Genomic DNA, 26,998 nt, shown 5'->3' with positions numbered 1-26,998 from the left:
GCTTCCATAGAAAGCTATTTTGGGTATATATGGACCGATTTAAACGAAAAAAAGACCCAATAGTGATGTTTATGGGGCATATAGGAGTGCCAAGAAAGAAGCTCGTCAAAGGTAATGAATGTTTTATATTTTATTTCTGCGTTTTGTGCTGCGTCGGATAAGCAGAGTCTTTGTTTACGTCGCATTCAGGCATTTTCAGGTGGTGCATGCTATCAGATAATACCTTCTCATGCTTTCGCCGAAAAGCATTTTAAAAATCTGACTTGTTGGCTAGGTTCACAACGAGTGTAGCTTTAATTCAATACCCTGCTTGTGAATTTTGATCAAGGTTTGAGTTTTAACGAGTACATTTAGCATTTAGCGTATCGCATTTGCATTTCCAGGTGCCTACTTGAGACATATGCGTCTCAAGTAGAATCAAGAAGTTAACCATGTTGTATTTTTAAGGCATTTGGACAAAGCATTGGGATGTTGGTTTAGACACAATTCTTCCTACAAGCACTGCAGTGGTCAGTAAGAAATGACTGCTTTTTCAAATAGAAAGATAATACACATTCTTAAAAGAAGTAATAATGTTAGAAATAATAATAATATTATTAACCGTTATTTTACCCAGATTTTTTTTTAGTAATCAAATAGTGTATCAAGACATTAAGAAATATTAAATACTACAATAAAGTTGCTATCTTGAAAAGGGTTGTTCTTCAATCACTGCACCGGAGTAAACTGAGGAAACTGCATATACAGTAGTTCACATGACAAGGTATGCAGACAGGTAGAATCTTCTCATTCTGGATTTGGGATTCTAACATTCCGGACGCTGGATTCCTCTGTTCCAGCCTCACCTCTTCGGAACTGCAACAGAGGAAAAACAGACCACCAATGACATCACAATTCCATCCTTATGGGAAGTCAACCTGGCTCCAATACAATCACTTCTATCCTTAGGCCCTAGGCCCTTGTTCTGTTCGTATACCTATAACCTTAATGCCTGTGACGAGGATGATCAATACGACAGCCGGTAATAATGATTCTTACCTTACTAAACAGGGTTCCTGTTTTCTGGAAGATGGAAGGTTTCTTTGAAGTGTGGGTTGGCTTGGCGAGTTCTACTGAGTTATTTGGAAGGGGAAGGGACTCGGGCTGGGACAGAGGCGGAGGTTGGGAGAAGGGATTGGTGTTTACATACGGCTGGCTTTGAGAGTATGTTTGGGGAGGTGAGTAGGATTGGGTTTGAGAATACGATTGAGGTGGTAAGTAAGATTGGGTTTGAGATGATGAGTAGGATTGGGGTGGTGAGTAGGATTGCGTTGCAGGTTGTGAGTAGGATTCAGGTTCAGAGTAAGGCTTTGTTTGTGAATAGGGTTGAGTGTGTGAGTAGGACTTGGGTGGTGAGTAGGACTGAGCTGATAGTTGTGAGTCGGGTTGTGTCTGTGAGAATGGCTGTGTGTTTAGGTAGGGCTGGGGCAGCAGGGTGGAGGCTGGTAAGAGGGTTGGAGGGGGAGGGGGTGGGAAGCTGTCTCCCCCATCGTCCCCGTCTCCCCCCTCCACCTCCACCTCCACCTCCCCCCCGTCGGTTGTACCAGTCTCAGACAGCTGGTAGTGTTTCTTCCTCAGCTCTCCCAGACGAACTCTCTCCTGTTCCAGCTGATTCTCTAGCTCCAACACCTTCACCTACAGCACCGAGAATGGAGAAGAGGACGTTCACCTACACACACATCCAGTTGGTCACATGGAATAATATGTCCCTGGCCCCACACACACACACACAAAACATACACAAACAGCTATAAGTGGCTGTAGGCAGAGTAGGCAGAGCAGTACAAGCTGCTGCAATGACATACCTGAGACTCAATCTCTTGAGTCTTCACTTTGATCAGGGAGATGCCTGAGAAGTCCATGGGTTCTGGAGAGAAGCGAGGACAAGGACTCAGAACTCAGGGGTACAATACACCCAAACCATTATACAACATTTATTTTATACAATCCTCCACCCCATAGCTGCAGGGTGTAGTTTGGCGGTGGGGGTGCTGAAGAAAAAACGATGCCCTCACTGAAGATGTCTATATCTGTCCACTAATACAGAACTAGTAGACGTTCTTATCCACAGCTACAGTTGAAGTCGGAAGTTTACATACACTTAGGTTGGAGTCATTAAAACTCGTTTTTCAACCACTCCACAAATTTCTTGTTAACAAACTATAGTTTTGTCTAGTCGGTTAGGACATCTACTTTGTGCATGACACAAGTAATTTTTCCAACAATTGTTTACAGACAGATTATTTCACTTATAATTTAAATTTTTTTTTTTTTTTTTTCTTTTGAATTTTACCCCTTTTTCTCCCCAATTTCGTAGTATCCAATTGTTGTAGTAGCTACTATCTTGTCTCATCGCTACAACTCCCGTACGGGCTCGGGAGAGACAAAGGTTGAAAGTCATGCGTCCTCCGATACACAACCAACCAAGCCGCTGCTTCTTTAACACAGCGCACATCCAACCCGGAAGCTAGCCGCACCAATGCGCCGGAGGAAACACCGTGCACCTGGCCACCTTGGCTAGCGTACACTGCGCCCAGCCCGCCACAGGAGTCGCTGGTGCGCGATGAGACAAGGACACCCTTACCGACCAAGCCCTCCCTAACCCGGGCGACGCTAGGCCAATTGTGCGTCGCCCCACGGACCTCCCGGTCGCGGCCGGTTACGACAGAGCCTGGGCGCGAACCCAGGACTCTGATGGCACAGCTGGCGCTGCAGTACAGCGCCCTTAACCACTGCGCCACCCGGTTTTCACTTATAATTTACTGTATCACAATTCCAGTGGGTCAGAAGTTTACATACACTAAGTTGACTGTGCCTTTAAACAGCTTGGAAAATTCCAGAAATTGATGTCACGGCTTTAGAAGCTTCTGATAGGCTAATTGACATAATTTGAGTCAATTGGAGGTGTACCTGTGGAGGTATTTCAAGGCCTACCTTCAAACTCAGTGCCTCTTTGCTTGACATCATGGGAAAATCAAAAGAAATCAGCAAAGACCTCTACAAGTCTGGTTCATCCTTGGGAGCAATTTCCAAACACCTGAAGGTACCACATTCATCTGTACAAACAATAGTACAAACACAATGGCATCACGCACCGTCATACCGCTCAGGAAGGAGAGCGGTTCTGTCTCCTAGAGATGAACGTATTTTGGTGCGAAAAACGCAAATCAATCCCAGAACAACAGCAAAGGACCTTGTGAAGATGTTGGAGGAAACAGGTACAAAAGTATCTATATCCACAGTAAGTCCTATATCGACATAACCTGAAAGGCCGCTCAGCAAGGAAGAAGCCACTGCTCCAAAACCGCCATAAAAAATCCAGACTACGGTTTGCAACTGCACATGGGGACAAAGATCGTACTTTTTGGAGAAATGTCCCCTGGTCTGATGAAACAAATATAGAACTGTTTGGCCATAATGACCATCGTTATGTTTGGAAGAAAAAGGGGGACGCTTGCAAGCCGAAGAACACCATCCCAACCGTCAAGCACGGGGGTGGCAGCATCATGTTATGAGGGTGCTTTTCTGCAGGAGGGACTGGTGCACTTCACAAAATAGATGGCTTCATGAGGGAGGAAAATTATGTGGATATGTTGAAGCAACATCTCCAGACATCAGTCAGGAAGTTAAAGCTTGGTCGCAAATAGGTCTTCCAAATGGACAATGACCCCAAGCAAACTTCCAAAGTTGTGGCAAAATGGCTTAAGGACAACAAAGTCAAGGTATTGGAGTGGCCATCACAAAGCCCTGACCTCAATCCTATAGAACATTTGTGGGCAGAACTGAAAAAGCGTGTGCGAGCAAGGAGGCCTACAAACCTGACTCAGTTACACAAGCTCTGTCAGGAGGAATGGGTCAAAATTCACCCAACTTATAGTGGGAAGCTTGTGGAAAGCTACCCAAAACGTTTGACTCAAGTTAAATAATTTAAAGGCAATGCTATCAAATACTAGTTGAGTGTATTTAAACTTCTGACCCACTGGGAATGTGATGAAAGAAATAAAAGCTGAAAAAAATCATTCTCTCTACTATTATTCTGACATTTCACATTCTTAAAATAAAGTGGTGATCCTAACTGACCTACTAGGATTAAATGTTAGGAATTGTGAAAAACTTATTTTAAATGTATTTTGCTAAGGTGTATGTAAACTTCCGACTTTTTCTGTACTTACAGTAGAGAGTGCATATATTTTCATCCCTGTGGGAATCGAACCCACAATCCAGGCATTGCAAGCACCATGCTCTACCAACTGAGCCACATCATATCATCATATCATCATAAACCACTTGATGTCTCAATGTACTCAATTACTGTATTGGTCATTGTTTTTCTTCATGGTGATGGAAAGTCTACAGGTACAAAGCTAGATGACCAGCCTATGTACTATACAGTAATGTACATTTACATTAAGTGGTTTGTAAGGATGGTAAATTACTTCTGCACAAAAAAGTGGTTGTTTTCCATGTTATTTGATCAAGAAATTGGGTGTTTTGTGTTTTGCCCATAACTTTGCACTTTTGGATATAAATGTTTGAGGACAGGCGTTTGTACTTTGTGGATTCCATTAGAATGACATCACAGAGAAAGGATCAGGGCAACAACTCTTAATATTCCAACTATTGAATCCTGCAAGATACTCTTCTTAAATTATACAATTACCTTTTTTTTGCCAAAGTGGAGATGCTGAAAATGTTTTGCCAGTGCTGCAGACATCTATATTGGTCTGCTAATACCAGTAAAGGCCCAGTGTACTACTTGTGTGAATTTCTTATTAATATAGTCTCAGAAACTCAATCCTAGGCAACAGTGACTATGGTCTGGTTTCAATGACTCTTTTGGCAACTTCGATAAGAGAAAATAATTGTTCCCGTGTGGGTACTCTTCAGACAGACAACAGAATGTCACAATTCGAAACCAAAGTTTGCAAGGAAAACCTTTACAGTGGCTTTAGAGAAGGTAGTTGATACAAACTAGACACGTGTGAAATGCCCTCAATTAAAACTAACCGGCGTGATCTCCAGCTTGCTAGCTACTAGTTTGTATTTTAAGTGGCTAAGGTAGCAACGTAGGCATTGGACGTAGTTCCTCTTTGCCAAGAGAGTCCGTAGTTGAAACCAGACCCTAGTCACGGTTGCCTACGGTCTGGTTTTTCGAGACTACCTTCCTCCTCTCCCTCTTTTCACCTCTCTCAGTGATTTGCCTCTGTCCGTGATTGGTGGAGGTCACCACTATGGCAGCCATGTCGTTGACGTGTCTCGAGGCCTGCTGCAGCGTCGACAGCTTCTTGCTGTTGCGGTCCGCCTTCACCTGTAGCCACGGCAACACAGGGGGAGACGAGGGGTCCATTGTCAAGTCAGCGAATATGAAGACGGAATCAGCTGTGTGTGTGTATGTGTTGTACCTTGGAGGCAGCGACCAGCTGGGCGGTACTAGCGGCGATCTCATGAGAACAGACGATGAGCTCCTCGTATTTACCCCCGCTAGTTACCACCTTGTCAGCCGAGTCTCTGCCAGCCGGGAGAGAGGAAACAAGATATATAAATTTGTGTGGACAAAAAGTGGGTTTTACACACAAATATCTAAATTTTAGGATTCAGCCCTACGACAACGTGACCAGTATCACTGCTGTAACAACAGTCCGCTGTATATAGTATACGTGTGTAATGTGTATATCAAGTCAGTACTTACAGCATCTGAGTGGCGCCCCAGCCCACTGACTTGGAGGCAGAGATGAGGCCTTCAGTCCAACAGGAGTTCTTAGCATAGAACTCCTTCACTGATGCTGCCCCCTGTGGAGAAAACACGTCACTGAGCCCAGAGCCTAATACAGATGTGCTCAACCTTTTGGAGGTCCACTATTTGACTATGTCGATAAGTATGGAAGTACAGCCTATTCTAAACACAAATGTAATATTTAGAACTCACTCTGCCGCTTTCCACAATGTCTTTCTGCAGGTCAGTGGCAGCGGTCACCAGCATGTGGATGGCCTTCATTAGGTCTGAACAGGAGCCTAGGATGCTGAGAGGGAGAGAGAGAAGAGAAGAGAAATTGAGAGGGAGACAGAGAAAAAGCATATTGACTCTGTAAGCTACAGTGATAGCTCCTCCAGCACATAACGTTAGTTAGTAAATACAGAGTTATTGTTGAGTTAATCCACTGTGTACTGTTGTGTTCTGTGTTCCATTGTGTTCTGTGATCTACTATGTACTATTGTGTTTTGTGTTCTGTGTACTATTGTGTACTATTTTCTTCTGTGTTCTGTGACATATTGTGTAGTATTGTGTTCTGTGTTCTATGTTCTACTGTGTTTCGCTGACCTCTGGTTGACCTCCAGTTTGACCCCAGACATGTCCCTCCTGGCCTGGTTCAGGATCTCCTGTTCACAACATGGGTAGAAAAGACATGAGGAATGTCCTCAACAATGATATGCTCTGTGTGTGTGTGTGTGTGTGTGTGTGTGTGTGTTCTTACGTCCATGCGGAGTACAGCCTCCTCTATCGCAGTAGAGGTAGCAGTCATCTCTTTATCCACCATTTCCCCCAGCTCCTCTTTTAGAACATCCTGCCCTTGAAAACGCAGATCCTACACAGGAAATACACTTCCATTACATCCTGTCCTATCCTGCATTGACACAAAATGGCTGCCAGTGCACTGACCACAGAACGTTGCTCTCAACAGGAATGCTTATTCCACTAGCTGCAGTTCTCCGTGTGTGATGACCCCGTCCGTACCTGTCCCATAGTGAGTATACGTCGCATTACATAGCGTATCGTAGTAGGGTCGGCTCTCTGTAACGTGGCTCTGGACTTCAGCTCGTGTAGGAACTGCAGACAGTGAGTGGAAGCTTCTCTACAACTGTCAGTCAGACCTAGAGGGAGAGAGCGAAAGGGATGAGTGTGTGTGTTTGTGAGCATGCTTGCGTGCGTGCAGTGTGTGTCTCTTACGGTCGGCCTGGTCAGTAGGAGCACTGTGTGCTGTAGCTCCTCCGTTGACGATGGTGTCAGAAGCTAGATGGGAGAACTGCGTCACAGCCCTCAGAAGACCACTGGCATCTGAGACAGACAGGACAGAGACAGGAGATTATACAAACACACACACAAACACGCATGCCGTGCGCACACACAAGGTGGTTACACACCGTCCATATTTCCAAGGTAGACCATGTGACTCTGCTGCATCTTGTCCAAAGAACCCAGGGTGATCTCAGCTCGGTTCACCAGGTAATCTGGAGAGCAGGTGCAGCGTACGTGTATGGGGTCGTCCAGTTTGGACACAGCGTCCAGTATGATGCCTTCAGCCTCCACCACGGCACACTGGAGCAGACATAACTGTTCCTCTTGCAGCTTCCTGGTCAGCTCACCCTCACGAGATGCCTGGAGTAACACACACACACACACCGGAAAGATTACAGGTTAACACACCTATACGCGCATGCTCGTATGTGTGCACAGAGACACGTATGCACGCACAACTGCTTCACACACACACACAGCCCATACCCGTTGCTGTAGTTGTTGCCTCAGACTGGCCATCTCTCTGGATGTCCTGTCGTTGTCCTGCTCCAGAGAGCTGCGTTGGAGCTGCGCCTGCTGCCATAAAGAGGACAGCTCAGCATCTTTCTCCCTCACAGAGCGCAGCAGCCCCTCTCTCTCGATCTGGAGACCCATCAGGGCACTGTTCATCTGAGAACCAGTCTGAAAGGGGAGACAGATACATAAACATGTCTCTCAACCTTATTTGTATCAAGGACTGACAAGTATAGGTCCTCCATTTGCTAGGGACCAGCAGACAGGTTCCTACCATCTCCTTGTTCTGCAGGGCATTGTTAGCACGTGACACCTCTGCTCGACTCTGCTCCAGCTCTCGCTTCAGTCTGTCAATCTCCACTCTCTGCTCCGCGTTTATAGCCAGCTGTAATCTCACACACACACACACACACACACACACACACACACACACACACACACACACACACACACACACACACACACACACACACACACACACACACACACACACACACACACACACACACACACACACACACACGTCAATTCATCAGAATGTCCTCCAATGTCTTACTACACAGCACAAGTTCGACTTCAAGTTCAAGTCTAGTGTGTCGACAGCCCATACCTGTTGCTGTAGCTGTTGCCTCAGGCTGGCCATCTCTCTGGCTGATCTGTCCCTGTCCTGCTCCATGGAGCTGTGATGGAGCTGAGCCTGCTGCTGTAGGGAGGACACTTCACCCTCTTTCTCCCTCAAACAGCGCAGCAGTTCCTCCCTCTCTCGCTGGAGACCCTGCAGAGCACCAGTCATTTGGGAACCAGCCTGGGGAAGCGGGAAGAGTTCTGATTGGTTCAAGAAGAACACACAAAATAACAAAAGGGTAGAGTCGAGTTTGAGAGACGGAAAAACACTGTCCCGTGCTTCTACCTAAATAAGCCTACCATGTCGTTGTTGCCTACCATCTCTTTGTTGTTCAGGACACTGTGGACTTCACCCAACGCTGCTCTCTGGTCCAACAGCTCTCTGTTCAGCCGATCCATCTCCTGCTTCTGCTGCTCCAGCTACAAAGACAGGACAGAGAAAACACGCAGAGAAGTCAGGAAACACAAGGACAAACATCAACAATTGTTAAACCTTACAAGAGTAAGAATCATCCTGGAGAAATAAACCCTGAACCTGCTCCATATTTGCTACAAACTCTAGGGGTTAGAGGTCAGGGGTTAATGGTTATAGTACCTTGAGTCTATTCGCCTGTCGAAGGTGGTCCACCTCGCTGGCCAGCTGCTGTTTGGCCGTGGCCAATTCCTGCTGGTTCTGCTGGGTGCTGGACAAGAACCGGACTGTCTCTGCATTCTGAACACACGCACACAATATTGTGTCAGCTCCCAAAAGGCATAGAAATTCTCAGTGTGCAGTGTCTGTACCTTCTTCAGTAGATCAGCGTGGCTGGTGACCAGTTCAGCGTGTCGCTCTTTGAGCTGAGAAAAACGCAGCTCAGCTGCCTGGGCTCGACCTGTAGGGGGAGGACGGGGTTAATAGGTGTGTGTGTGTGTGTGTGTGTGTGTCCGTCCGTGTGTATACTCACCATCAGCCTCCTGGTATCCAGCCTGTACCCCTGTTAGGGAGGCGGTGGCCTGTCGTAAGGCCCCTACCTCCATGCGCAGGTGTTCATTGTCCACCAGAGCCATCTGCTTATGGGTCCTCTGGTCCTCCAGCTCTGCTTCCAGCCTGTTCACCTGAGACTTCAGCTGGGTCACACACCTCTGAGCCTAGGGAGAGAGGGGTGGGAGGAGGGGTCAAACACACACATGCATACATTCTGAGTCACGCCTACACCTGCACACAGACAGATAGACAGAGACACGCATGCAAGCAAACACACACACCTCCGTTTTGAGGAGCTGCAGCTCTGGTTTGATGACCTCCAGCTCCTTCCTCAGAGCCTCTGCCTCCGTCAGAGCTGGAGACGGAGATCTTCTGAGGGATACCAGAGGCAAACCAGAAACGGTTATTATTTCACAATCATTTCTCCTCAAAAAATGTGGTTAGACAAGTGTTACGTTAGCTCAGTGAAAAGAGAAGATCTTTAATTTACCTTAGATCAAATCCAGCATCAGGAGCACCCAGCTGGCTTAACATGTTGTACGGTTGCTGTCGAACAAATGGATGCAGACAGTTATGAGGCAATTGGTAATTATCATGTAAATAACAACACTAGGTTCAATAGCATAGTGTAAAATAAAGTAATGGGAGAGTGTCCAGTCGTACCTGTGGTGCTTGGCTGTAGTCTGGCTGTGGCGCCGCATCGACTTCTTCATAAGGCTCCTCATTGGGCATCACCACCACCGGCCGCTCGTACTCCGCCAGCGCAGAGGCACGCAGGAAGTTCGGAGGAGACTACAGGTGTTGCACACACACACAGACAAGTGAACATACGGAACACAGAGATAGAAAATGAAAACAGGTATTGGTGGGAATGACCAATTCCCCACAAACACAAACTACGTGGCTTACATCTGGCAGGTCAGGGATCTGAATAACCTTTTTGAAGAACTCCGTCTCTCTGGCTCGATCAAATAACTTTGTGAGGCTGGAAGACAACAGGGCAGAGATCACTCAAACCATACGCCGTGCATACCGGTGCACACACACACAAGACAGTCGATAGTTGCGTAGGCAAACCTGTTGAACAGATCACGGAATCTCTCCCGGTGTCCGAGAAGAGAGTCAGCTGAAACACCTGGAACACAGAGCAGGACCACACATGTCTAATAGACGAGTACAGGTCAGATTTAGAAATCCAGAGGGCTACAGGCCTGGGGTTTTGTGTATGTGCGTGTGACTGACAGCTGTGCAGTTTGAACAGTAGTTTGACAGAGAAGTGGTAGAGCCAGCTGCAGTCCAGTATAACAGGAATTAGAGGTCCCAGGCGACACTGTCCGGCCGGAGTGGTGGACTTGCCCGCGTTGGCATCCAGCTGCCGCCAAACTGTTAGGAAGACACGGATGGTTATGGCTTCATTCAACTGAGAATCAATGCATAAAGGAGAATGAAAGCCTTAGCTGAAAGACCCACCTGTCTCGGACATTGTCAGAGCAGCATCCAGGTAATCTAACAGCTCATGAGTCATATCAAATCTGTAGAGAAGAGAATCCCTTACAGTGAACATCTTAACAGAGATCACTGTTACCACCTGCAAATGTAGCTCACCTCAGAAACAGCTCAGCAAACCCTGATTTGGTGTTGAGAGAGACATTTGCACCCAGGTTTTGGGGTACAGTATGGTGCTATTGACTCACATTTTGTTGACGTCAGTTCCTGCCTCTCTCTCCACCGTCTCGTCTGTGGCCTCCAGGTTACCTGGAATAACCTTGTGCTGGGGAAGAAAGAATCCATGTACAATACCAGAAAGGTTTGTCTGCAGGAGAAAGTGTTGGCCCCACGACAACTTTTGATGTTACATCTACTATAGTTAACATAATAGCACCTCCCCCAGTACAGAGAAGGCAATGTCATCACAAGGATACAGTATGTTCTAGGTGGTATATGTATGCAATGCACGGGGTCTCACCTTCACATGGAACTCCATTTTGAGGGACAGGAACTTGGCCGAAAGGGACACAATATGGCCGTACCTATCATGCAAGTTCCCCTGGAAATACATATGGCCAAAATCCACTGTCATCATTTTTTTTTAACCTTTATTTAACTAGGCAAGACAGTTAAGAACAAATTCCTATTTACAATGGCGGCCTTGGAACAGTGGGTTAACTGCCTCGTTCAGGGGCAGAACGACAGATTTTTACCTGTTCAGCTCGGGGATTCGATCGAGCAACCTTTCGGTTACTGGCCCAACGCTCTAACCACCGCCCCCCATACTACGTCCTAAGTTTCAATGTCATCAACTCCTGTAAAGGTAGCGTCAAACGAATACTCACCCAGAGTACGCCCATGTCTTTGACGTTCCTGCTGTATCTATGAGAGTCTCTCACAGCCTGAGGAACACACAGGGGAGAGGAGTCACTCACAGGACCTTACAGCAAGGAGAGACTCCAAAGATGTGACACTGGACGTACAGGGAAGTTTGGCAGGAAGAAGAGAAGGAAGAGATAGAAGAGATCTCATGAAGGAAGAGATACAAGAAACGCAGTATGGGGGACATGAATGGGATGACTAACGTTATGGTGCCCGTCCCGGAGGACTTTGTGCAGCATGTAGCAGAACTTCCAGCTGATGATGGCGTTGGAGGAGAGCGGCAGGTTGATGATGAACGACCAGAACGTTGTGGCTCCGCCCTCCTTATGGGTCCCCATGATGATGTCGGCACCGTCGTCAAGGAGGAACCAATGATGTATATAAAACACAGACAGACACCACCCCCGCAAGACCAAGAAACAAACAAATATTTATTACATCTCAAATCATGGGTGTCAATATGAATAGGCCTGGGAGGAATGGTAAATGATACATGTTATCAAAACATGGTGGATATACTTAAGAGGTAGCCTCACACACACATTTCTCCAGATGGTTGGAGTGTGTTTAAAGGGCGTGTCTAGGACATGTTTGGAAAGGATACTGCGTGCATATTTCTCCTTCAGCGGTGTCTCACTGGAGGTGATGCTTTTACTGATGCTGTGGAGCTGAGTGGAAGAAAGGAGAGTGGAGGAAAGGGGACAGTGGGAGAGGTGACAGGGAGAGAATCAGTCACCACCTGCCTACAGTACCCGTCAAAGGTTTGGACACACCTACTCATTCAAGGGTTTGTCTTGATTTGACTATTTTGTAGAATAATAGTGAAGACATCAAAACTATGAATGAATACATATGGAATCGTGTACTGTAGTAACCAAAAATGTTTTAAACAAATCAAAATATATTTTATATGGGAGATTCTTCAAAGTAGCCACCCTTTGCCTTGATGACTGGTCATGGGTGCACCTGAGCCACGCTCAAGGTACTAAACGATATCATAACCGCCATCGACAAGACAGTTCAATTCTCGGGCTGACCCTTTTCTCTGTATATATCAATGATGTTGCTCTTGCTGCGGGTGATTCCTTGATCCACTTCTACGCAGACAACCCCTTTCTGTATACATCTGGCCCTTCTTTGGACACTGTGTTAACAACCCTCCAGACAAGCTTCAATGCCATACAACTCTCCTTCCGTGGCCTCCAATTGCTCTTAAACGGAAGTAAAACTAAATGCATGCTCTTCAACCGATTTCTGCCCGCACCCGCCCGCCCGACTAGCATCACTACTCGGGACGGTTCTGACTTAGAATATGTGGACAACTACAAATACCTAGGTGTCTCGCTAGACTGTAAACTCTCATTTCAGACTCATGTTAAGCATCTCAAATCCAAAATTAAATCTAGAATCGGCTTCCAATTTCACAAACAAAGCTGACTATCCTACCGATCCTCGACGATATCATTTACAAAACAGCCTCCAACACTCTACTCAGCAAACTGGATGCAGTCTATCACAGTGCCATCTGTTTTGTCACCAAAGCCTCATATAACACCCACCACTGCGACCTGTATGCTCTCGTCGCCAGACCCACTGGCTCCAGGTCATCTATAAGTCTTTGCTAGGTAAAGCTCCGCCTTACCTCCTGTAGCACGCGCTCCAGCAGGTATATCTCACTGGTCATCCCCAAAGCCAACACCTCCTCTGGCCGCCTTTCCTTACAGTTCTCTGCTGCCAATGACTGGAACAATTTGCAAAAATCGCTCATATCTCCCTCACTAACTTTAAGCATCAGCTATCAGAGCAGCTCACAGATCGCTGCAGCTGTACGCAGCCCATCTGTAAATAGCCCATCCAACTACCTACCTCATCCCCATATTGTTTTTATTTACTTTTTTTGCACACTAGTATCTCTACTTGCACATCATTATCTGCACATCTATCACTCCAGTGTTAATTTGTTAAATTGTAATTACTTTGCTACTATGGCCTATTTATTGCCTTACCTCCTTACTCCATTTGCACACACTGTATATCGATGTTTCTATTGTTTTTGACTGTACTTTTGTTTATCCCATGTGTAACTCTGTGTTGTTGTTTTTTGTCGCACTGCTTAGCTTTATCTTGGCCAGGTCACAGTTGTAAATGAGAACTTGTTCTCAACTGGCCGACCTGGTGAAATAAAAATGTACAAATAAAATGACAGCTTTGCACACTCTTGGAATTCCCTCAACCAGCTTCATGAGGTAGTCAGATGGAATGTACTTCAATTAACAGGTGTGCCTTGTTAAAAGTTAAATTAGTGGAATTTCTTTCCTTCTTAATGCATTTGAGCCAATCAGTTGTGACAAGGTAGGAGGTGTACACAGAAGATAGCCCTATTTGGTAAAAGACCAAGTCCATATTATGGAAAGAACAGCTCAAATAAGCTAAGAGAAACGACAGTCCATCATTACTTTAAGACATGAAGGTCAGTCAATACGGAACTTTGAAAGTTTCTTCAAGTACAGTCGCAAAAACCATCAAGCACTATGATGAAACTGTCTCTCATGAGGACGGCCACAGGAAAGGAAGACCCCTCTGCTGCAGAGGATAAGTTCATTAGAGTTAACTGCACCTCAGATTGCAGCCTAAATAAATGTTCACAGAGTTCAAGTAACAGACACAACTCAACATCAACTGTTCAGAGGTCAAATTGCTACAAAGAAACCACTACTAAAGGACACCAATAATAAGAAGAGACTTGCTTGGGAAAGAAAACCAGCCCCGTCGCAGACCAGGATGTCTTGCTCCCAGACAGACTAAACAACTCATTTTTTTGTTGTTGTTTTTTTTTTACCCCTTTTTCTCCCCAATTTCGTGGTATCCAGTAGTAGTAGCTACTATCTTGTCTCATCGCTACAACTCCCGTACGGGCTCGGGAGAGGCGAAGGTTGAAAGTCCGATACACAACCCAACCAAGCCGCACTGCTTCTTAACACAGCGCGCATCCAAACCGGAAGCAAGCTGCACCAATGTGTCGGAGGAAACACCGTGCACCTGGCAACCTTGGTTAGCGCGCACTGCGCCCAGCCCGCCACAGGAGTCGCTGGTGCGCGATGAGACAAGGACATCCCTACCGACCAATCCCTCCCTAACCCAGATGATGCTAGGCCAATTGTGCATCGCCCCACGGACCTCCCGGTCGCGGCCGGTTACGACAGAGCCTGGGCGCGAACTCTGATGGCACAGCTGGCGCTGCAGTACAGCGCCATTAACCACTGCGCCACCCGGGGGGCCCTAAACAACTAATTTGCTCGCTTTGAGGACAATACAGTGCCACTGACACGGTCCGCTACCAAAACCTGCGGACTCTCCTTCACTTCAGCCGACGTGAGTAAAACATCTAAACGTGTTAACCCTCGCAGGGATGCAGGCCCAGACTTCATCCACAGCCGCGTCCTCAGAGCATGCGCAGTGCGCAGACCAGCTGGCTGGTGTGTTTTAGGGACATATTCAATCAATCCTTATCCCAGTCTGCTGTTCCCACATGTTCCCAAGAAAGCTAAGGTAACTGAGCTAAATGACTACCGCCCTGTAGCACTCACTTCCGTCATCATGAAGTGCTTTGAGAGACTAGTCAAGGACCTCATCACCTCCACCCTACCTGACACCCTAGACCCACTCCAATGTGCTTACTGCCCAAATAGGTCCACAGACGATTCAATCGCAACCACACTGCACACTGCCCTAACCCATCTGGACAAGAGGAATACCTATGTGAAAATGCTGGTCATCGACTACAGCTCAGCATTTAACACCATAGTACCCTCCAAATTCGTCATCAAGCTCGAGACCCTGGGTCTCAACCCCGCCCTGTGCAACTGGGTACTGGACTTCCTGGAGGGCCGCCCCCAGGTGGTGAGGGTAGGTAACAACATCTCCACCCCGCTGATCCTCAACACTGGGGCCCCACAAGGGTGCGTTCTGAGCCCTCTCCTGTACTCCCTGTTCACCCACGACTGCATGGCCATGCACGCCTCCAACTCAATCATCAAGTTTGCAGATGACACTACAGTGGTAGGCTTGATTACCAACAACGACGAGACGGCCTACCGGGAGGAGGTGAGGGCCCTCGGAGTGTGGTGTCAGGAAAATAACCTCACACTCAACGTCAACAAAACAAAGGAGATGATCGTGGACTTCAGGAAACAGCAGAGGGAGCACCCCCCTGTCCACATCGACGGGACAGTAGTGGAGAGGGTAGTAAGTTTTTAGTTCCTCAGCGTACACATCATGGACAAACTGAATTGGTCCACCCACACAGACAGAGTGGTGAAGGCGGAGCAGCAGAAATTCGGCTTGTCACCAAAAGCTCTCAAACTTTTACAGATGCACAATCGAGAGCATCCTGTCGGGCTGTATCACCGCCTGGTACGGCAACTGCTCCGCCCTCAACCATAAGGCTCTCCAGAGGGCAGTGAGGTCTGCACAACGCATCACCGGGGGCAAACTACCTTCCCTCCAGGACACCTACACCACCCGATGTCACAGGAAGGCCATAAATATCATCAAGTACAACAACCACCCGAGCCACTGCCTGTTCACCCCGCTATCATCCAGAAGGCGAGGTCAGTACAGGTGCATCAAAGCAGGGACCGAGAGACTGAAAAACAGCTTCTATCTCAAGGCCATCAGACCGTTAAATAGCCACCAGTAACATTGAGTGGCTGCTGCCAACATACTGACTCAACTCCAGCCACTTTAATAATGGAAAAATGGATGTAAAAAATGTATCACTAGCCACTTTAAACAATGGCACTTAATAGAATGTTTACATACCCTACATTACTCATCTCATATGTATATACTGTACTATATACCATCTACTGCATTTTGCCATCTTTATGTAATACATGTATCACTAGCCACTTTAAACAATGCCACTTTTATATGTTTACATACCCTACATTACTCATCTCATATGTATATACTGTACTCGATACCATCTACTGCATCTTGCCTATGCCGTTCTGTACCATCACTCATTCATATATCTTTATGTACATATTCTCCATCCCTTTACACTTTTATGTATAAGGTAGTTATTGTGAAATTGTTAGGTTAGATTACTGGTTGGTTATTACTGCATTGTCGGAACTAGAAGCACAAGCATTTCGCTACACTCGCATTAACATCTGCTAACCATGTGTATGTGACAAATAAAATTTGATTTGAAGACTGTTGGAACAGCATTCCAGGTGAAGCTGGTTGAGAGAATGCCAAAAGTGTCATCAAGACAAAGGATGGCTACTTTGAAAAATCTGTATAACTTTGCATAACACTTTTTTGGTTACTACCCAATTCCATATGTTATTTCATAGTTTTGATGTCTTCATTATTATTCTACAATGTAGTAAATAGTAAAAATAAAGAAAAACCCTGGAATGAGTAGGTGTGTCCAAACTTTTGACCGGTACTGTACACCTTTGAGAACAATGGGACAATGAGAGACACAGCACATACTATTGATAGGCAGAACTCGAAGAATAGTTGTGTTCAAAGTGAGGCATGGCATGAGGAAATTGTCACTATTTTTTTTCTTTTCTTTTTACATATATGTGGTCAAAAATAAGTGTACTACATTGTTATAACTCCAAAGTTTTTCCCAGTTCCTTTTGAAGAAGTTGGACTGTAAAAAATATATCTGTTGTTGAAATGATTTTCATGATACAGATGTTTCTGGAGTAAGTTTTTTATCTTTATCCGACTAAAATGTACTCATTATAACACAATTAATACTGAAATAAAAACAGATATGTGTATGTTGTCACAGAAATACATTATCCAAAGATATGTTCACACACTAATCACCATACAACCTTGACACAGACACAATCCTAAATAAGCGTTGATTGAAAATAAATATGTAAATGACGGAACTTTTTTTTTCTAAAACAAAAAAAGGTTGGATTTAAGTTTACCTGTAGTTTTCCAAACTGTTCTTTCTCCGCAGCCAATTGCTTCTCTGTTTTATTCTCGCTTTTGTTTTTCGGTTTACTCGAGCTCATTTTGCCGGTGTAATCTACTGGGATGAAATAACCCGTCTAGTTGCTGTCCCAGCCACGCACCCTGGCAGTTTGCCGATACCTGTCTGCTCTGGGTTGTCAATCTACAATGGGGATGGCACGTCAGAATCACGCGACGCGCAAACCGGTGTATCAATACCTTCTCCGATCAGTGACAGAGTGAATGATAGTAGTAGCAAATTACAGGTGGAAATACTGTATTAATGAATGGACATTATTTATTCTCTAAATTATATGCTGAGGTCGTTTATTTTTGCGCAACGCACTGTGCATTCCTGCGCGTAATCTTTTGCGCAATCTTCATTCCATTACACGTTTTTCTCCGATATTTTACGTAACAAAATTGTATATGTAAAAAAACAAGAAGCAAGTATTAATCGTATTTTTCATTCATCATGTTATCAAAATCACATAAGACCTGGCATTTGAAGTGGTTATTAAAATGTTTACTGCAGTGGTACATTTTTCTTAGTATTTGCATAGCTGAATATAAATTATTTTACATAAAAAGTAATGAGTACAAAAACATTAATTACAAAATGTTGACATCAAAAATACAAAAACAATATGCTAATGAAGAAAGTGAGGTTCAGGTTTCTTTTCAATGCAGCAGTCTCTCTTACCTCATCAGTCATCCCATTGGAGCCATCCAGCAGGTTTGCAGGCAGTGAAACCGGAATGACAATAACCCAGAAGCACCATTCAACAGGTCTGAATGACTGGTTTCACATCTCACAATCATATTACTAAATGGTTCCTAAATAGCTTATGACCAGGACTGCGAAGGGCAGGACATTGGACATTTAACACTAAACACGTTCTAAATGTTGTTAAAACAATAGTTTAAAAAGTTTCATGTATCGTATAACATAACATAACTTTCACATAAAGAAATGTAAGTCCTTCTTTGGTTTCCTAAAAAAGCAGTTTAATTCATTCATTGGCTTGCTATCGCTCTGTCCCTGGTTCTGATTAGAGGAGATTTCACCTTTGACCCAAAGTGTCACTTCCTGGATTGTGACTGATATAGGTTTGGGACTGGGGGCAAAGCCATACCAATGTGACTACGGTCTCAATGGCTACAGTAGAAAACAGAGTAGTCTGCAGCCTCCATCATCACCCCTCCTAGACTTTCCAGGCCAGGTGTGTGAAGGTGTGTTTAGGTAGATGTCCCTCCCCTCTATAGCCCCCCAGGTTCCTCGTTCCTCTGGAAGGGCTGAGTGTTCCTGGGTGGAGTATCGCCATCCAGCTGGGTGAAAACATGAGAGATGGGAGGAGCACTGTAAATCACTACCAGTTCACACCCTTACGTTGCACCCCACACTTCCATAGTATTATGTGATGTCTTAATGGTAATCGGCCCAACAGTATGAAATGATCTGTGGTATTTTGGTCAGAATAATTATTGTATCTATAGTATAAAACACATGAAAGCACGTACCCGGCTGGTTTGACTGGGTCTTGTGGTGTAGGTGGAGCTCTGGTTGGGGTGGTGATCGGGATTGCTGTGATTGTGTCTGTCACAGTTACGACTGTGGTTCCCATGGCTACTGTTGCCACTGTTTTGGCCGATGCTGAGGCTGATGATAGCGTCACAGTTAGAGGACGGGCTGTGGGAGGGGCATAAAGGTTGTAGGGTTGTGCGTTCCAGGCTAGCCACCATCTGACGAGACTCATCTAGCAGCCTTTGTAGATTATTGGTGGAGGAACGCTGGTCCTCCTGGGGGAATGGACAAAATTGAAAATGTTTAAACTTTAAGACTGAATCCTGGCCAATTACTTTTCTTTATCTCTACATTATGAATTAATTATGAAGATCAGGAGTTTTTCCTCTCAGGCTGTGGTCCACTCACATCGTCTAAAGCTGCAAAAAGGCCTCCCAGGTTGCCGTTGACAACACCCTGTTCATTGGCGGTTGTTGGAGAGGCGGAGTCATTCGCAAGACCGAGGCTCCTCCTACTCCGTGAGGAAGGGGAGGGGCTATCCAGGTACACACAGGTGAGATCACCTTGGCTGGGAAAGCAGTCAATCAATCAATCAATCAATCAATCCTACTATTCCTGAGACAAATTTGGGGTCAATATAAAAGAGTGTACCATTCTTTCTCTGTATATTCTGTCCCTACCAGGTGTTACGATGGCTGATGTCCACCAGCAATATGGAGGAGTCCTCTGCCTCTGGTCCACCATTAAACACAGCTAGGAGCTCCATCCCTGCACCTGGCCCTGCATCTGTCCCTGTCTCAGAGCTGCCTGCTTCAGACAGGCTAGGTTCACTCTGTTCCTGGCCTTCAGCTATACATCTACACCCACAGCTGGGTCCTGTCTGTCCGTCAACCATACTACCAAAGCCATAGCTCTGCCCTGCCTGTACTTCAGGCAAACTACCACAGCCACAACTAGCTGTCTTATAGGAGCTAGGTCCTGTCTGTCCCTCAACCATACTGCTACACCCACATTCAGGGGACTCAGTCCTCTCCACCAGGGAGCCGGCATTCGTACCGATTCCATCCTCACACAATGACTCCCTGCATTCTTTTCCTGATGTTCCATGGTGGCTGTAGTTCGAGACTCCGTCGCTAGCTTTACCAGAAGTGTGACCCACATTCCCGCTGTTATTCTCGCTGAAATTCCCACTTACTCCACTCTGACTCCTGGTCCCCCTGCCTTCTTTTCTTGAAGCTCCTTGGCGGCTGTAGCTGGGGACTCTGTCGCTAATGCTAACTTGATCAACAGTGCAGTTTAACGAACCCTCATTCCCACTAACTCCACTCTGACTCTGTATCCCTCTGCCTTCTCTCCTTGCTGATTTATTTTGGCTGCGGTAGCTAGCGATGCGGTCGCTCAGCGACAGTGTGGTGGTTCCCGGGGCTAGGCTACTACGGGTTGTCATGGTTTCCTTGCTAGCTCTCCTTCGTGTTTCCTGGCTGCTGTAGTTTGATTCATGTTCGCGGAGTTCGGTGAGTTGTTGTTGCTCTTGTTGCCTAAGATACGTGCCTTGGTTTCCTGAAACAGTGGACAGGTAGTCGCTGAAGTTGACGCTAGCTTGGCCTGGCGATCGAGTTCGACTAAGCGTTCCTGTGGCGGCGGCTATGCTTGGTGTCTCCATGGTTTCTCTACTCTCTCTACCTGTCATTGTTTCCTGGTGACTTGACTCTCGGTTGGTGTAGGAACTGGGAGTACGGGGGTTTGATATGTTCTGGTTCTCTCTCTTCGTCAATGAAAAACAGTCACTAACGCTGCTAGCTTGGACCATTGCGTGACTCAGCAACTCTCTGGGGACAGCAGCAATGAGGTCCCGGGTTGTTACTGCACCGTCAGTGAGGTCAGAGGTCAAAACTGAAACACTACTTTCATCCTCCTGTTGGAGTGCCTGTCTCTCTCCTGTGACAAGGAGGGGGAAGGGGGGTTCTGGACAGTTTGGGTGGTGGTCTATTCTTCTGCTTAAAGTCTGTCTGTAGACTGACCCTGTTGCTCGTCTCTCTGTCCCTCCTACTCTCTCTGTTCCCTGACTGGTAAGAGACACCATTTCAGCACCTCCTCTAAAGCCAAATAAACAACAGCAAAATATCTGAGACTGTGCACAACATCAACTGAGTAGAATAAATATACACATGCACAAACACCCAGCTCACCTCCCATGTAGCCCCTGTCCCTCGGCCTGTTTCAGGGCCTCCCGGGTGCTCTCCAGGTTCAACTGAAGCAGCTGCAGGTCATTCTGCTGGTTCTCACACACCTGGAACACACACAATTAGGATTGTGGATACTTCATGCATATCAGGTCAGGGTAAATGATACTTTCATCGATTGACCCAGTGTAAATTACTATTCATTTACACCAATATCTTATATTTACATCAATATTTAATCTTAGTCTGGGTAACTTTGGGCCAAATACAGCTCCTTAGCCTCTTCAGGTTAACTGTGTCAGGGTTGAGTCAGGGCCCAGGTATGTGACACACCACCAATACAGACAGCGTCTAACAGCCGAGGTGGAGAACATTCCTGACGTTCCACAGGTATGCTGTAGAACCTGACCGACAGCCCAGCCCAATGCGCTGTGGGTAAAAAGTGTGGAGGTAGAGATAAGGTAAGAGGTGACACACCTGGCGTAGACAGTGCAGCTCCGACTCTGTGCGCTCCTGCTTGGAACGAGCCAATCCCAGCAGCTCATCCTTCCAGCTCTCCCCCTCACCTGGGAGACAGGAACCATGTCAAAAGCAGTCACAACAGCTTCTTATCAATAGTTCGGGAGAAATGTGTAATATATTTTCTTGGTAAGCGATCTAAAATAATGCACGATGAGACGAGAGAAGCTGGGGTGGTTCAATCAGCCAGTCTATCTATCTTAATACAGTCAATAAGAATAACAATGATTAGGAAGAGGAACTAGATGTTCCTGTTTAGGGAAACAATGACCTGGAACTATAGCACTACAGGCATCCTCCCTACTGTTCCAGAGGAGGCCCTGTCATTACACTGGGAAACATTGCCTCTATGGGTTGGTACTAGAAAAGACAGGGGTTTGGGTGGCTGGGGTTTAAGTTGCTGTAAATCACACCGTGACAAACATATTTGTGAAAAATGTTCACTCAAAAGTCCTATATAAATAAACTTGGTTGAATGTGAGGTACCCGAGAGAGCCAGCTCCCTGCGCAGCAGCTGTCCTTCCTGCTTCAGACGGATGATGTCCTCTCTCTGGGCACTGCCCTCTGTTACCTGCTGCTGTAACTCCTCTACAACCACAACACAGGGAGAGGGAAAAAGAGAGGGGGCAGTGTAGTGAGAGGGGGCAGTGTAGTGTACTGTATCTCTGAGCCATGTACTCTGGAACCTGTACCTTTGAGCCGTGTGTTCTCGTGCCGGACCTCTCTGTATCGCCGTTTGTGCTCCTCGACCTCCCTGAGCACCCTGGCCTCCCGTGAGTGACTCTCCTTCAGCGACCCCTCCATCTCCCGCAGGCGCCCAGACAGATCTACGATGTGATTGGTTGCCTCCGTCACATCCTTGTCCTGGTGGGGGAAGAAGAGGTTATATACAGTGGGTATCATAAGTATTCACCCCTCTTGGATTTTTTCACATTTTGTTGTGTTACAAAGTGGGATTGAAATTGATTTAATTTTCATTTTTTGTCAACAATCTACACAACATACTCTGTAATGTCAAAGTAGAAGAGAATTTCTTTACAAATGTTAGAATTTATGAAAAATAAAACACTAATATATCTTGATTACATAAGTCAATACATGCTAGAATCACCTTTGGTAGTGATTACAGCTGTGAACCTTTCTGTTTAAGTGAAACATTTTGCCCATTATTCTTTTCAAAATTCTTAATTCTCTGTCAAATTGGTTGTTGCCATAGATTTTTAAGTTATGGGTATGCTTGTAATCGTTAAGAACTGGTAAGAACTGAGTTTTCAGGAAGAAAAAAAAAACGGAATGGCGCTAAGCACAGGTAAAATCCTATAGGAAAACCTGGTTCAGTCTGCTTTCCACCAGACACTGGGAAATTAATTAATCTTTCACCAGGACAATAACCTAAAACACAAGGTGAAATCTACACTGGAGTTATTACCAAGAAGACAGTGAGTGTTCCTGAGTGGCCAAGATACAGTTTTGACTTAAATCTGCTTGAAAATATATGGCAAGAACTGAAAATTGTTGTCTAGCAATAGTCAACATCCAATTTGACAGAGCTTGAAGAATTTTGAAGAGAATAATGGGCAAATGTTGCACAATCCAGATATGAAAAGCTCTTAGAGACTTACCCAGAAAAACTCACAGCTGTAATCGCTGCCAAAGGTGATTCTAACGTGTATTGACTAAGGGGGTTGAATATTAAGATTGAATATTTATGTTACATTTTTTTTTATTTTTTTTATTTTTTACAAATGTTAGAATTTTTCTTATACTTTGCCAGAGTTTTTTGTGTAGATCATTGATACAAAAATGACAATTAAATCCATTTTAATCCCACTTTGTAACACAACAAAATGTGGAAAAAGTCAAGGGGTGTGAATACCTTCTGAAGGCACTGTATATTTGTAATTTTCTTTTCACTCTGTCATTTGGGTCATTATTGTGGAGTAACTACAATGTTGTTGATCCATCATCAATTTTCTCCCTTCACAGCCATTGAACTCTGTAGCTGTTTTAAAGTCACCAATGCCTCCCTGAGCAGTTTCCTTTCTGTCCGTTGTGTCTGGGAGGTTTAGTACATCATCCACAGCATAATTATTAACTTGTTACCTAACTACCAATCACTGCCCTTCTTCATGAGGCTTTTGAAAAGCTTTCTGGTCTTTGTAGTTGAATCAGTGCTTGAAATTCAATACTTGACTAAGGGACCTTACAGATGTGTGTATGCGGGACAGACAAATGGGTAGTCATTCATAAATCATATCAACCCCTATTATTTCACACAAAGTGAGTCTATGTAACTTATTATGCAATTTGTTAAGCCAAATTTTCCTCCTGAACTAATTTAGTCTTGCCTAATCAAAACGAGTAAATCATTTAGCAAACATGATATTTTAGTTATTCAATTTGTATTCATTTGTTAACCTTTCTAGAATGTTCTTTTCACTTTGATATTATGGAGTATTTTGTGTAGATCGATGACAAAAAAATCATACCCTAAATCCACTTCAATCTCCCTTTGTCACGCATCAAAATGAAAAAAATCCAGGGGGGGTGAACACTTATGATAACCACTGTGCAATTTACAGTCTGCATGCCTGTAATCTCGGCAGGGGCGTCACTTTCACCAAAAGTTAATTCTGAAATTGCATTTTTGTGCCCCCCAGTTTTATCATTGGAATGTGATACCAAATGAGGGAACGGTGTGCTTTAGGACCAATGTGGACACCTCCGAGCGGTCAGGTAGGTTGTTTGGAGTGTTTATCTTACTGGATTAAAAAAATAATAATGTAGGTCCCTCCCTTCTAAAACCAAAGTTACGCCCCTGAATCTCGGCACCCAGAACCAAATCAGATATCAGCTGTCGTGAGAGACTAGCATGTCTGTAACTGCATGGCCTTACTACTCTATTACAGGGTAATCAGAGTTAGAGACAAAGGTTAAAGAAAGCAAGCCTACCTTGAGTCTGAGCATGGTGCTGAGCTCCTCCCCTCTGACTTGCAGAGAGCCCAGCTGGGCTGACAAAGACATCACTGTGGAGTTCAGACTTTGGTTCTTCTCCTGGTGGCGGGGGGGAGACAAAACAACACAACACCAGAAACCCTTTATTTTACAGTCCTGTTTAAGAACACAACACCGGAAACATGGACTGTAAATAACCACATCAGTACAACACCAAATTGGCTGTGTGTGTGTGTGCTTGTACCTTCAGGTCGTGACAGTGTTGGCTGGTGTACTGCTGTTTCTTCCCTAGCTCGAGCAGCTGTTGCTGGGTAGAGTTGAGCTCCCTGTGGCCTTCCTTCTCCCGGGCCTCCACGACATGAACCCTCTTAGTTACAGCTCTGATCACCTCATTACGCTTCTGAAGCTCATCTAAGACAAGCAAACACGCATTATGACACACAGATTGATACACATACAAGCAAAAACACACACACAGCATGCATGCATGCATACGCATAAACACCAGAGACCTTATTAATGCTATTCCCAGACCTGTCGTATTCAAAGCAAACATCATAAAATAATACAGAGGATGCAATTCACCATTTAAGTATGAATGTAACTACCCATCATTGAGGTTATTTTGGGAATGTACACACACAGATGATGAATGAAATATTTTGTGTTCATTTGAGGCCTGTGTCCCCTCTCTCACCCTCCAGGCGAGCACACCTCTGCTCCAGGGTCAGGACTCTCTGGCGGTCTTGTTCCCAGGCAGTGAGCTGCTTGTGGTGGGCAGCAGCCATGGTGTTGAGCTCCTGGTCCCGGTCTTTCAGTTCACAAATCAGCAGCTGCAGCTCCCGCCTCTGCCTTTGGATGGTGGCACTCTCCATCTCACCAAGAGGCTATTATAACACACACACACAGACAGACAGACACATACCCAAATGTAAATACAGGAGTGAGTAAGTATGCACACACACACCTCCACAAACATGTAGAGAGTACCAGTACTGACCTGCTACCTATAATGGTAGCCTTGCTAGCTCATAGTAATAGTTTCACATTTTATCAACCAGTCGTTAGCTACCATGGGCAATTACACCTTAATATCATTAACATTCTATTCTGCATTCTGTGATTCTATCGAGGATACAATGATGTAACAAAGGAGAACATAAGCAGCGTGTTCCATTTGGCTTTATGTGTTGTGTAAAAAGCAGCACCTCCCACCATTCTGTCCTGTAGGAGGGGTAGAGATAGGGAGGGGGGTTGGGTGTAGAGGCTTCCTGTGGGACTGAGGCTTGGGGGACTTCTGGCTGACTGGCTGGCCATCTTCTGTCCCTCACTCTGAGCTGAGGTGGACACTAGGGAAGGCTCCTCGATAGAAGCTCCCACATTCTTCTGCAAAAATGGAGCCATTGCCATTCATGTTAGAATTTCTCATTTGACTAGACTAGTAGCCTAACCAAGGCAAGACAAAATAAAAACGTATAAAATTAGTTTCCCAAACATTTTAGGGATGAAATATAGCAGGTCCAATAACAGTGATTTGCTCACTATTACCTTTTTCACCGGTGTGCTGTGCCAGGGATCACATGGAGTGACTGAAAACACAAATACACGTTTTTGTTTAAAATACAGTTACTGCCAGCTTTCTCAGACATAGCCGACTCAATTCAACTCCACGATTTACAATGGAGTTGAGCGGCGACTAGTGTGGGCAGACGGGAGACATTGTCCTATGTAACTGCATGCTATTCTGTGGGTGCTGAAATCAGTAGTTCTTAATAAAAACGTAATTGTATGTGATGTCGTAACTCCAGTCCGCCCACACTAGTCGCCGCTCAACTCCATCGTAAATCGTGGAGTTGAATCTCGACACCAGAATAACTGTGATGAGACACACACACACCAAAATAGCTGTGTGATGATGAGTGTCCAGATCCTCCATTTGGATTGAATGTTCTTCTACTGCCTTGGTCCATCTCCACTCAGTCATGGCGGTTTTTGTAACTTGTACTGTTACAGTTCTGATTAACTTTAACGCTAGCTAGCTACGCTAACGTTCAACAGATTTAGATGGGCATCTCATGATCATTGTCTGCTATTAAATCACGGAACCATTTACATAAATAATTTGACAACAAAATGCAGAGCATAATCAAATAAAATGGATTACTCCACAATTATCTCACATTATGTTAATTTGGAAATGGAAATATCCAGCTAGCCTAGCATTAAATTCCTGTTGAACGTTTGCACATTTTCAAATCACTTGTTGTGATGGCCGAGGAGGAGTGGATGCCAAGGCACACACG

The 26,998-nt window shown here is 45.3% G+C and overlaps 2 protein-coding genes across 4 annotated transcripts; both read right to left on the bottom strand.

Moving 5' to 3' along the window:
* Nucleotides 1-432: 432 nt before the first annotated feature.
* LOC139408841 (huntingtin-interacting protein 1-related protein-like) lies at nt 433-18,280 on the bottom strand. 2 transcript variants are annotated; one of them, XM_071153214.1, is made up of 32 exons: nt 18,217-18,280; nt 12,130-12,193; nt 11,729-11,871; nt 11,489-11,545; nt 11,122-11,202; nt 10,850-10,926; nt 10,626-10,687; nt 10,398-10,538; nt 10,233-10,290; nt 10,065-10,140; nt 9,819-9,947; nt 9,646-9,701; nt 9,437-9,527; nt 9,136-9,319; nt 8,975-9,063; nt 8,787-8,903; nt 8,510-8,611; nt 8,178-8,372; nt 7,842-7,952; nt 7,541-7,735; nt 7,180-7,414; nt 6,986-7,093; nt 6,773-6,909; nt 6,513-6,623; nt 6,359-6,417; nt 5,966-6,059; nt 5,729-5,829; nt 5,442-5,547; nt 5,224-5,347; nt 1,845-1,906; nt 1,039-1,674; nt 433-855 (listed from the first exon to the last, which is right to left on the bottom strand). In XM_071153214.1, exons 1-32 carry the CDS (start codon nt 18,226-18,228, stop codon nt 787-789), a joined length of 3,882 nt encoding a protein of 1,293 aa, XP_071009315.1. In that variant the 5' UTR covers nt 18,229-18,280; the 3' UTR covers nt 433-786. The 2 variants fall into 2 exon arrangements, with proteins under 2 accessions (XP_071009315.1, XP_071009314.1); XM_071153213.1 differs by lacking the exon at nt 18,217-18,280 and adding an exon at nt 17,489-17,895.
* Nucleotides 18,018-26,986, bottom strand: LOC139408843 (coiled-coil domain containing 62). 2 transcript variants are annotated; one of them, XM_071153216.1, is made up of 13 exons: nt 26,593-26,986; nt 26,244-26,284; nt 25,904-26,081; nt 25,393-25,582; nt 24,940-25,106; nt 24,693-24,794; nt 22,433-22,604; nt 22,227-22,328; nt 21,699-21,787; nt 21,228-21,328; nt 19,447-19,606; nt 19,035-19,313; nt 18,018-18,842 (listed from the first exon to the last, which is right to left on the bottom strand). In XM_071153216.1, exons 4-13 carry the CDS (start codon nt 25,568-25,570, stop codon nt 18,774-18,776), a joined length of 1,419 nt encoding a protein of 472 aa, XP_071009317.1. In that variant the 5' UTR covers nt 25,571-25,582; nt 25,904-26,081; nt 26,244-26,284; nt 26,593-26,986; the 3' UTR covers nt 18,018-18,773. The 2 variants fall into 2 exon arrangements, with proteins under 2 accessions (XP_071009317.1, XP_071009316.1); XM_071153215.1 differs by having other exon boundaries at nt 25,911-26,081; nt 26,593-26,970.
* Between the last annotated feature and the right edge of the window lie 12 nt (nt 26,987-26,998).

The sequence above is a fragment of the Oncorhynchus clarkii genome, chromosome 5, assembly GCF_045791955.1.
Source record: "Oncorhynchus clarkii lewisi isolate Uvic-CL-2024 chromosome 5, UVic_Ocla_1.0, whole genome shotgun sequence".
Lineage (NCBI taxonomy): Eukaryota > Metazoa > Chordata > Actinopteri > Salmoniformes > Salmonidae > Oncorhynchus > Oncorhynchus clarkii.
This window is presented reverse-complemented; position numbering and strand designations above follow the sequence as displayed.

Excerpts from the sequence above, each read along its gene's own strand:
- LOC139408841 (XM_071153213.1), bottom strand. The coding sequence starts at position 17,575 with ATGAGCTCGAGTAAACCGAAAAACAAAAGCGAGAATAAAACAGAGAAG. Across the intron at positions 9,320-9,436 it reads TGCAGCTCCTCAAAACGGAG|GCTCAGAGGTGTGTGACCCA; the intron begins GTGTGTGTGTTT and ends CTCTCTCCCTAG. Across the intron at positions 8,373-8,509 it reads TCCTGAACAACAAAGAGATG|GCTGGTTCCCAAATGACTGG; the intron begins GTAGGCAACAAC and ends CCGCTTCCCCAG.
- LOC139408843 (XM_071153215.1), bottom strand. The coding sequence starts at position 26,665 with ATGGACCAAGGCAGTAGAAGAACATTCAATCCAAATGGAGGATCTGGA. Across the intron at positions 25,107-25,392 it reads GAGGTGTGCTCGCCTGGAGG|ATGAGCTTCAGAAGCGTAAT; the intron begins GTGAGAGAGGGG and ends TGCTTGTCTTAG. Across the intron at positions 21,788-22,226 it reads CAGGGAGCTGGCTCTCTCGG|GTGAGGGGGAGAGCTGGAAG; the intron begins GTACCTCACATT and ends CCTGTCTCCCAG.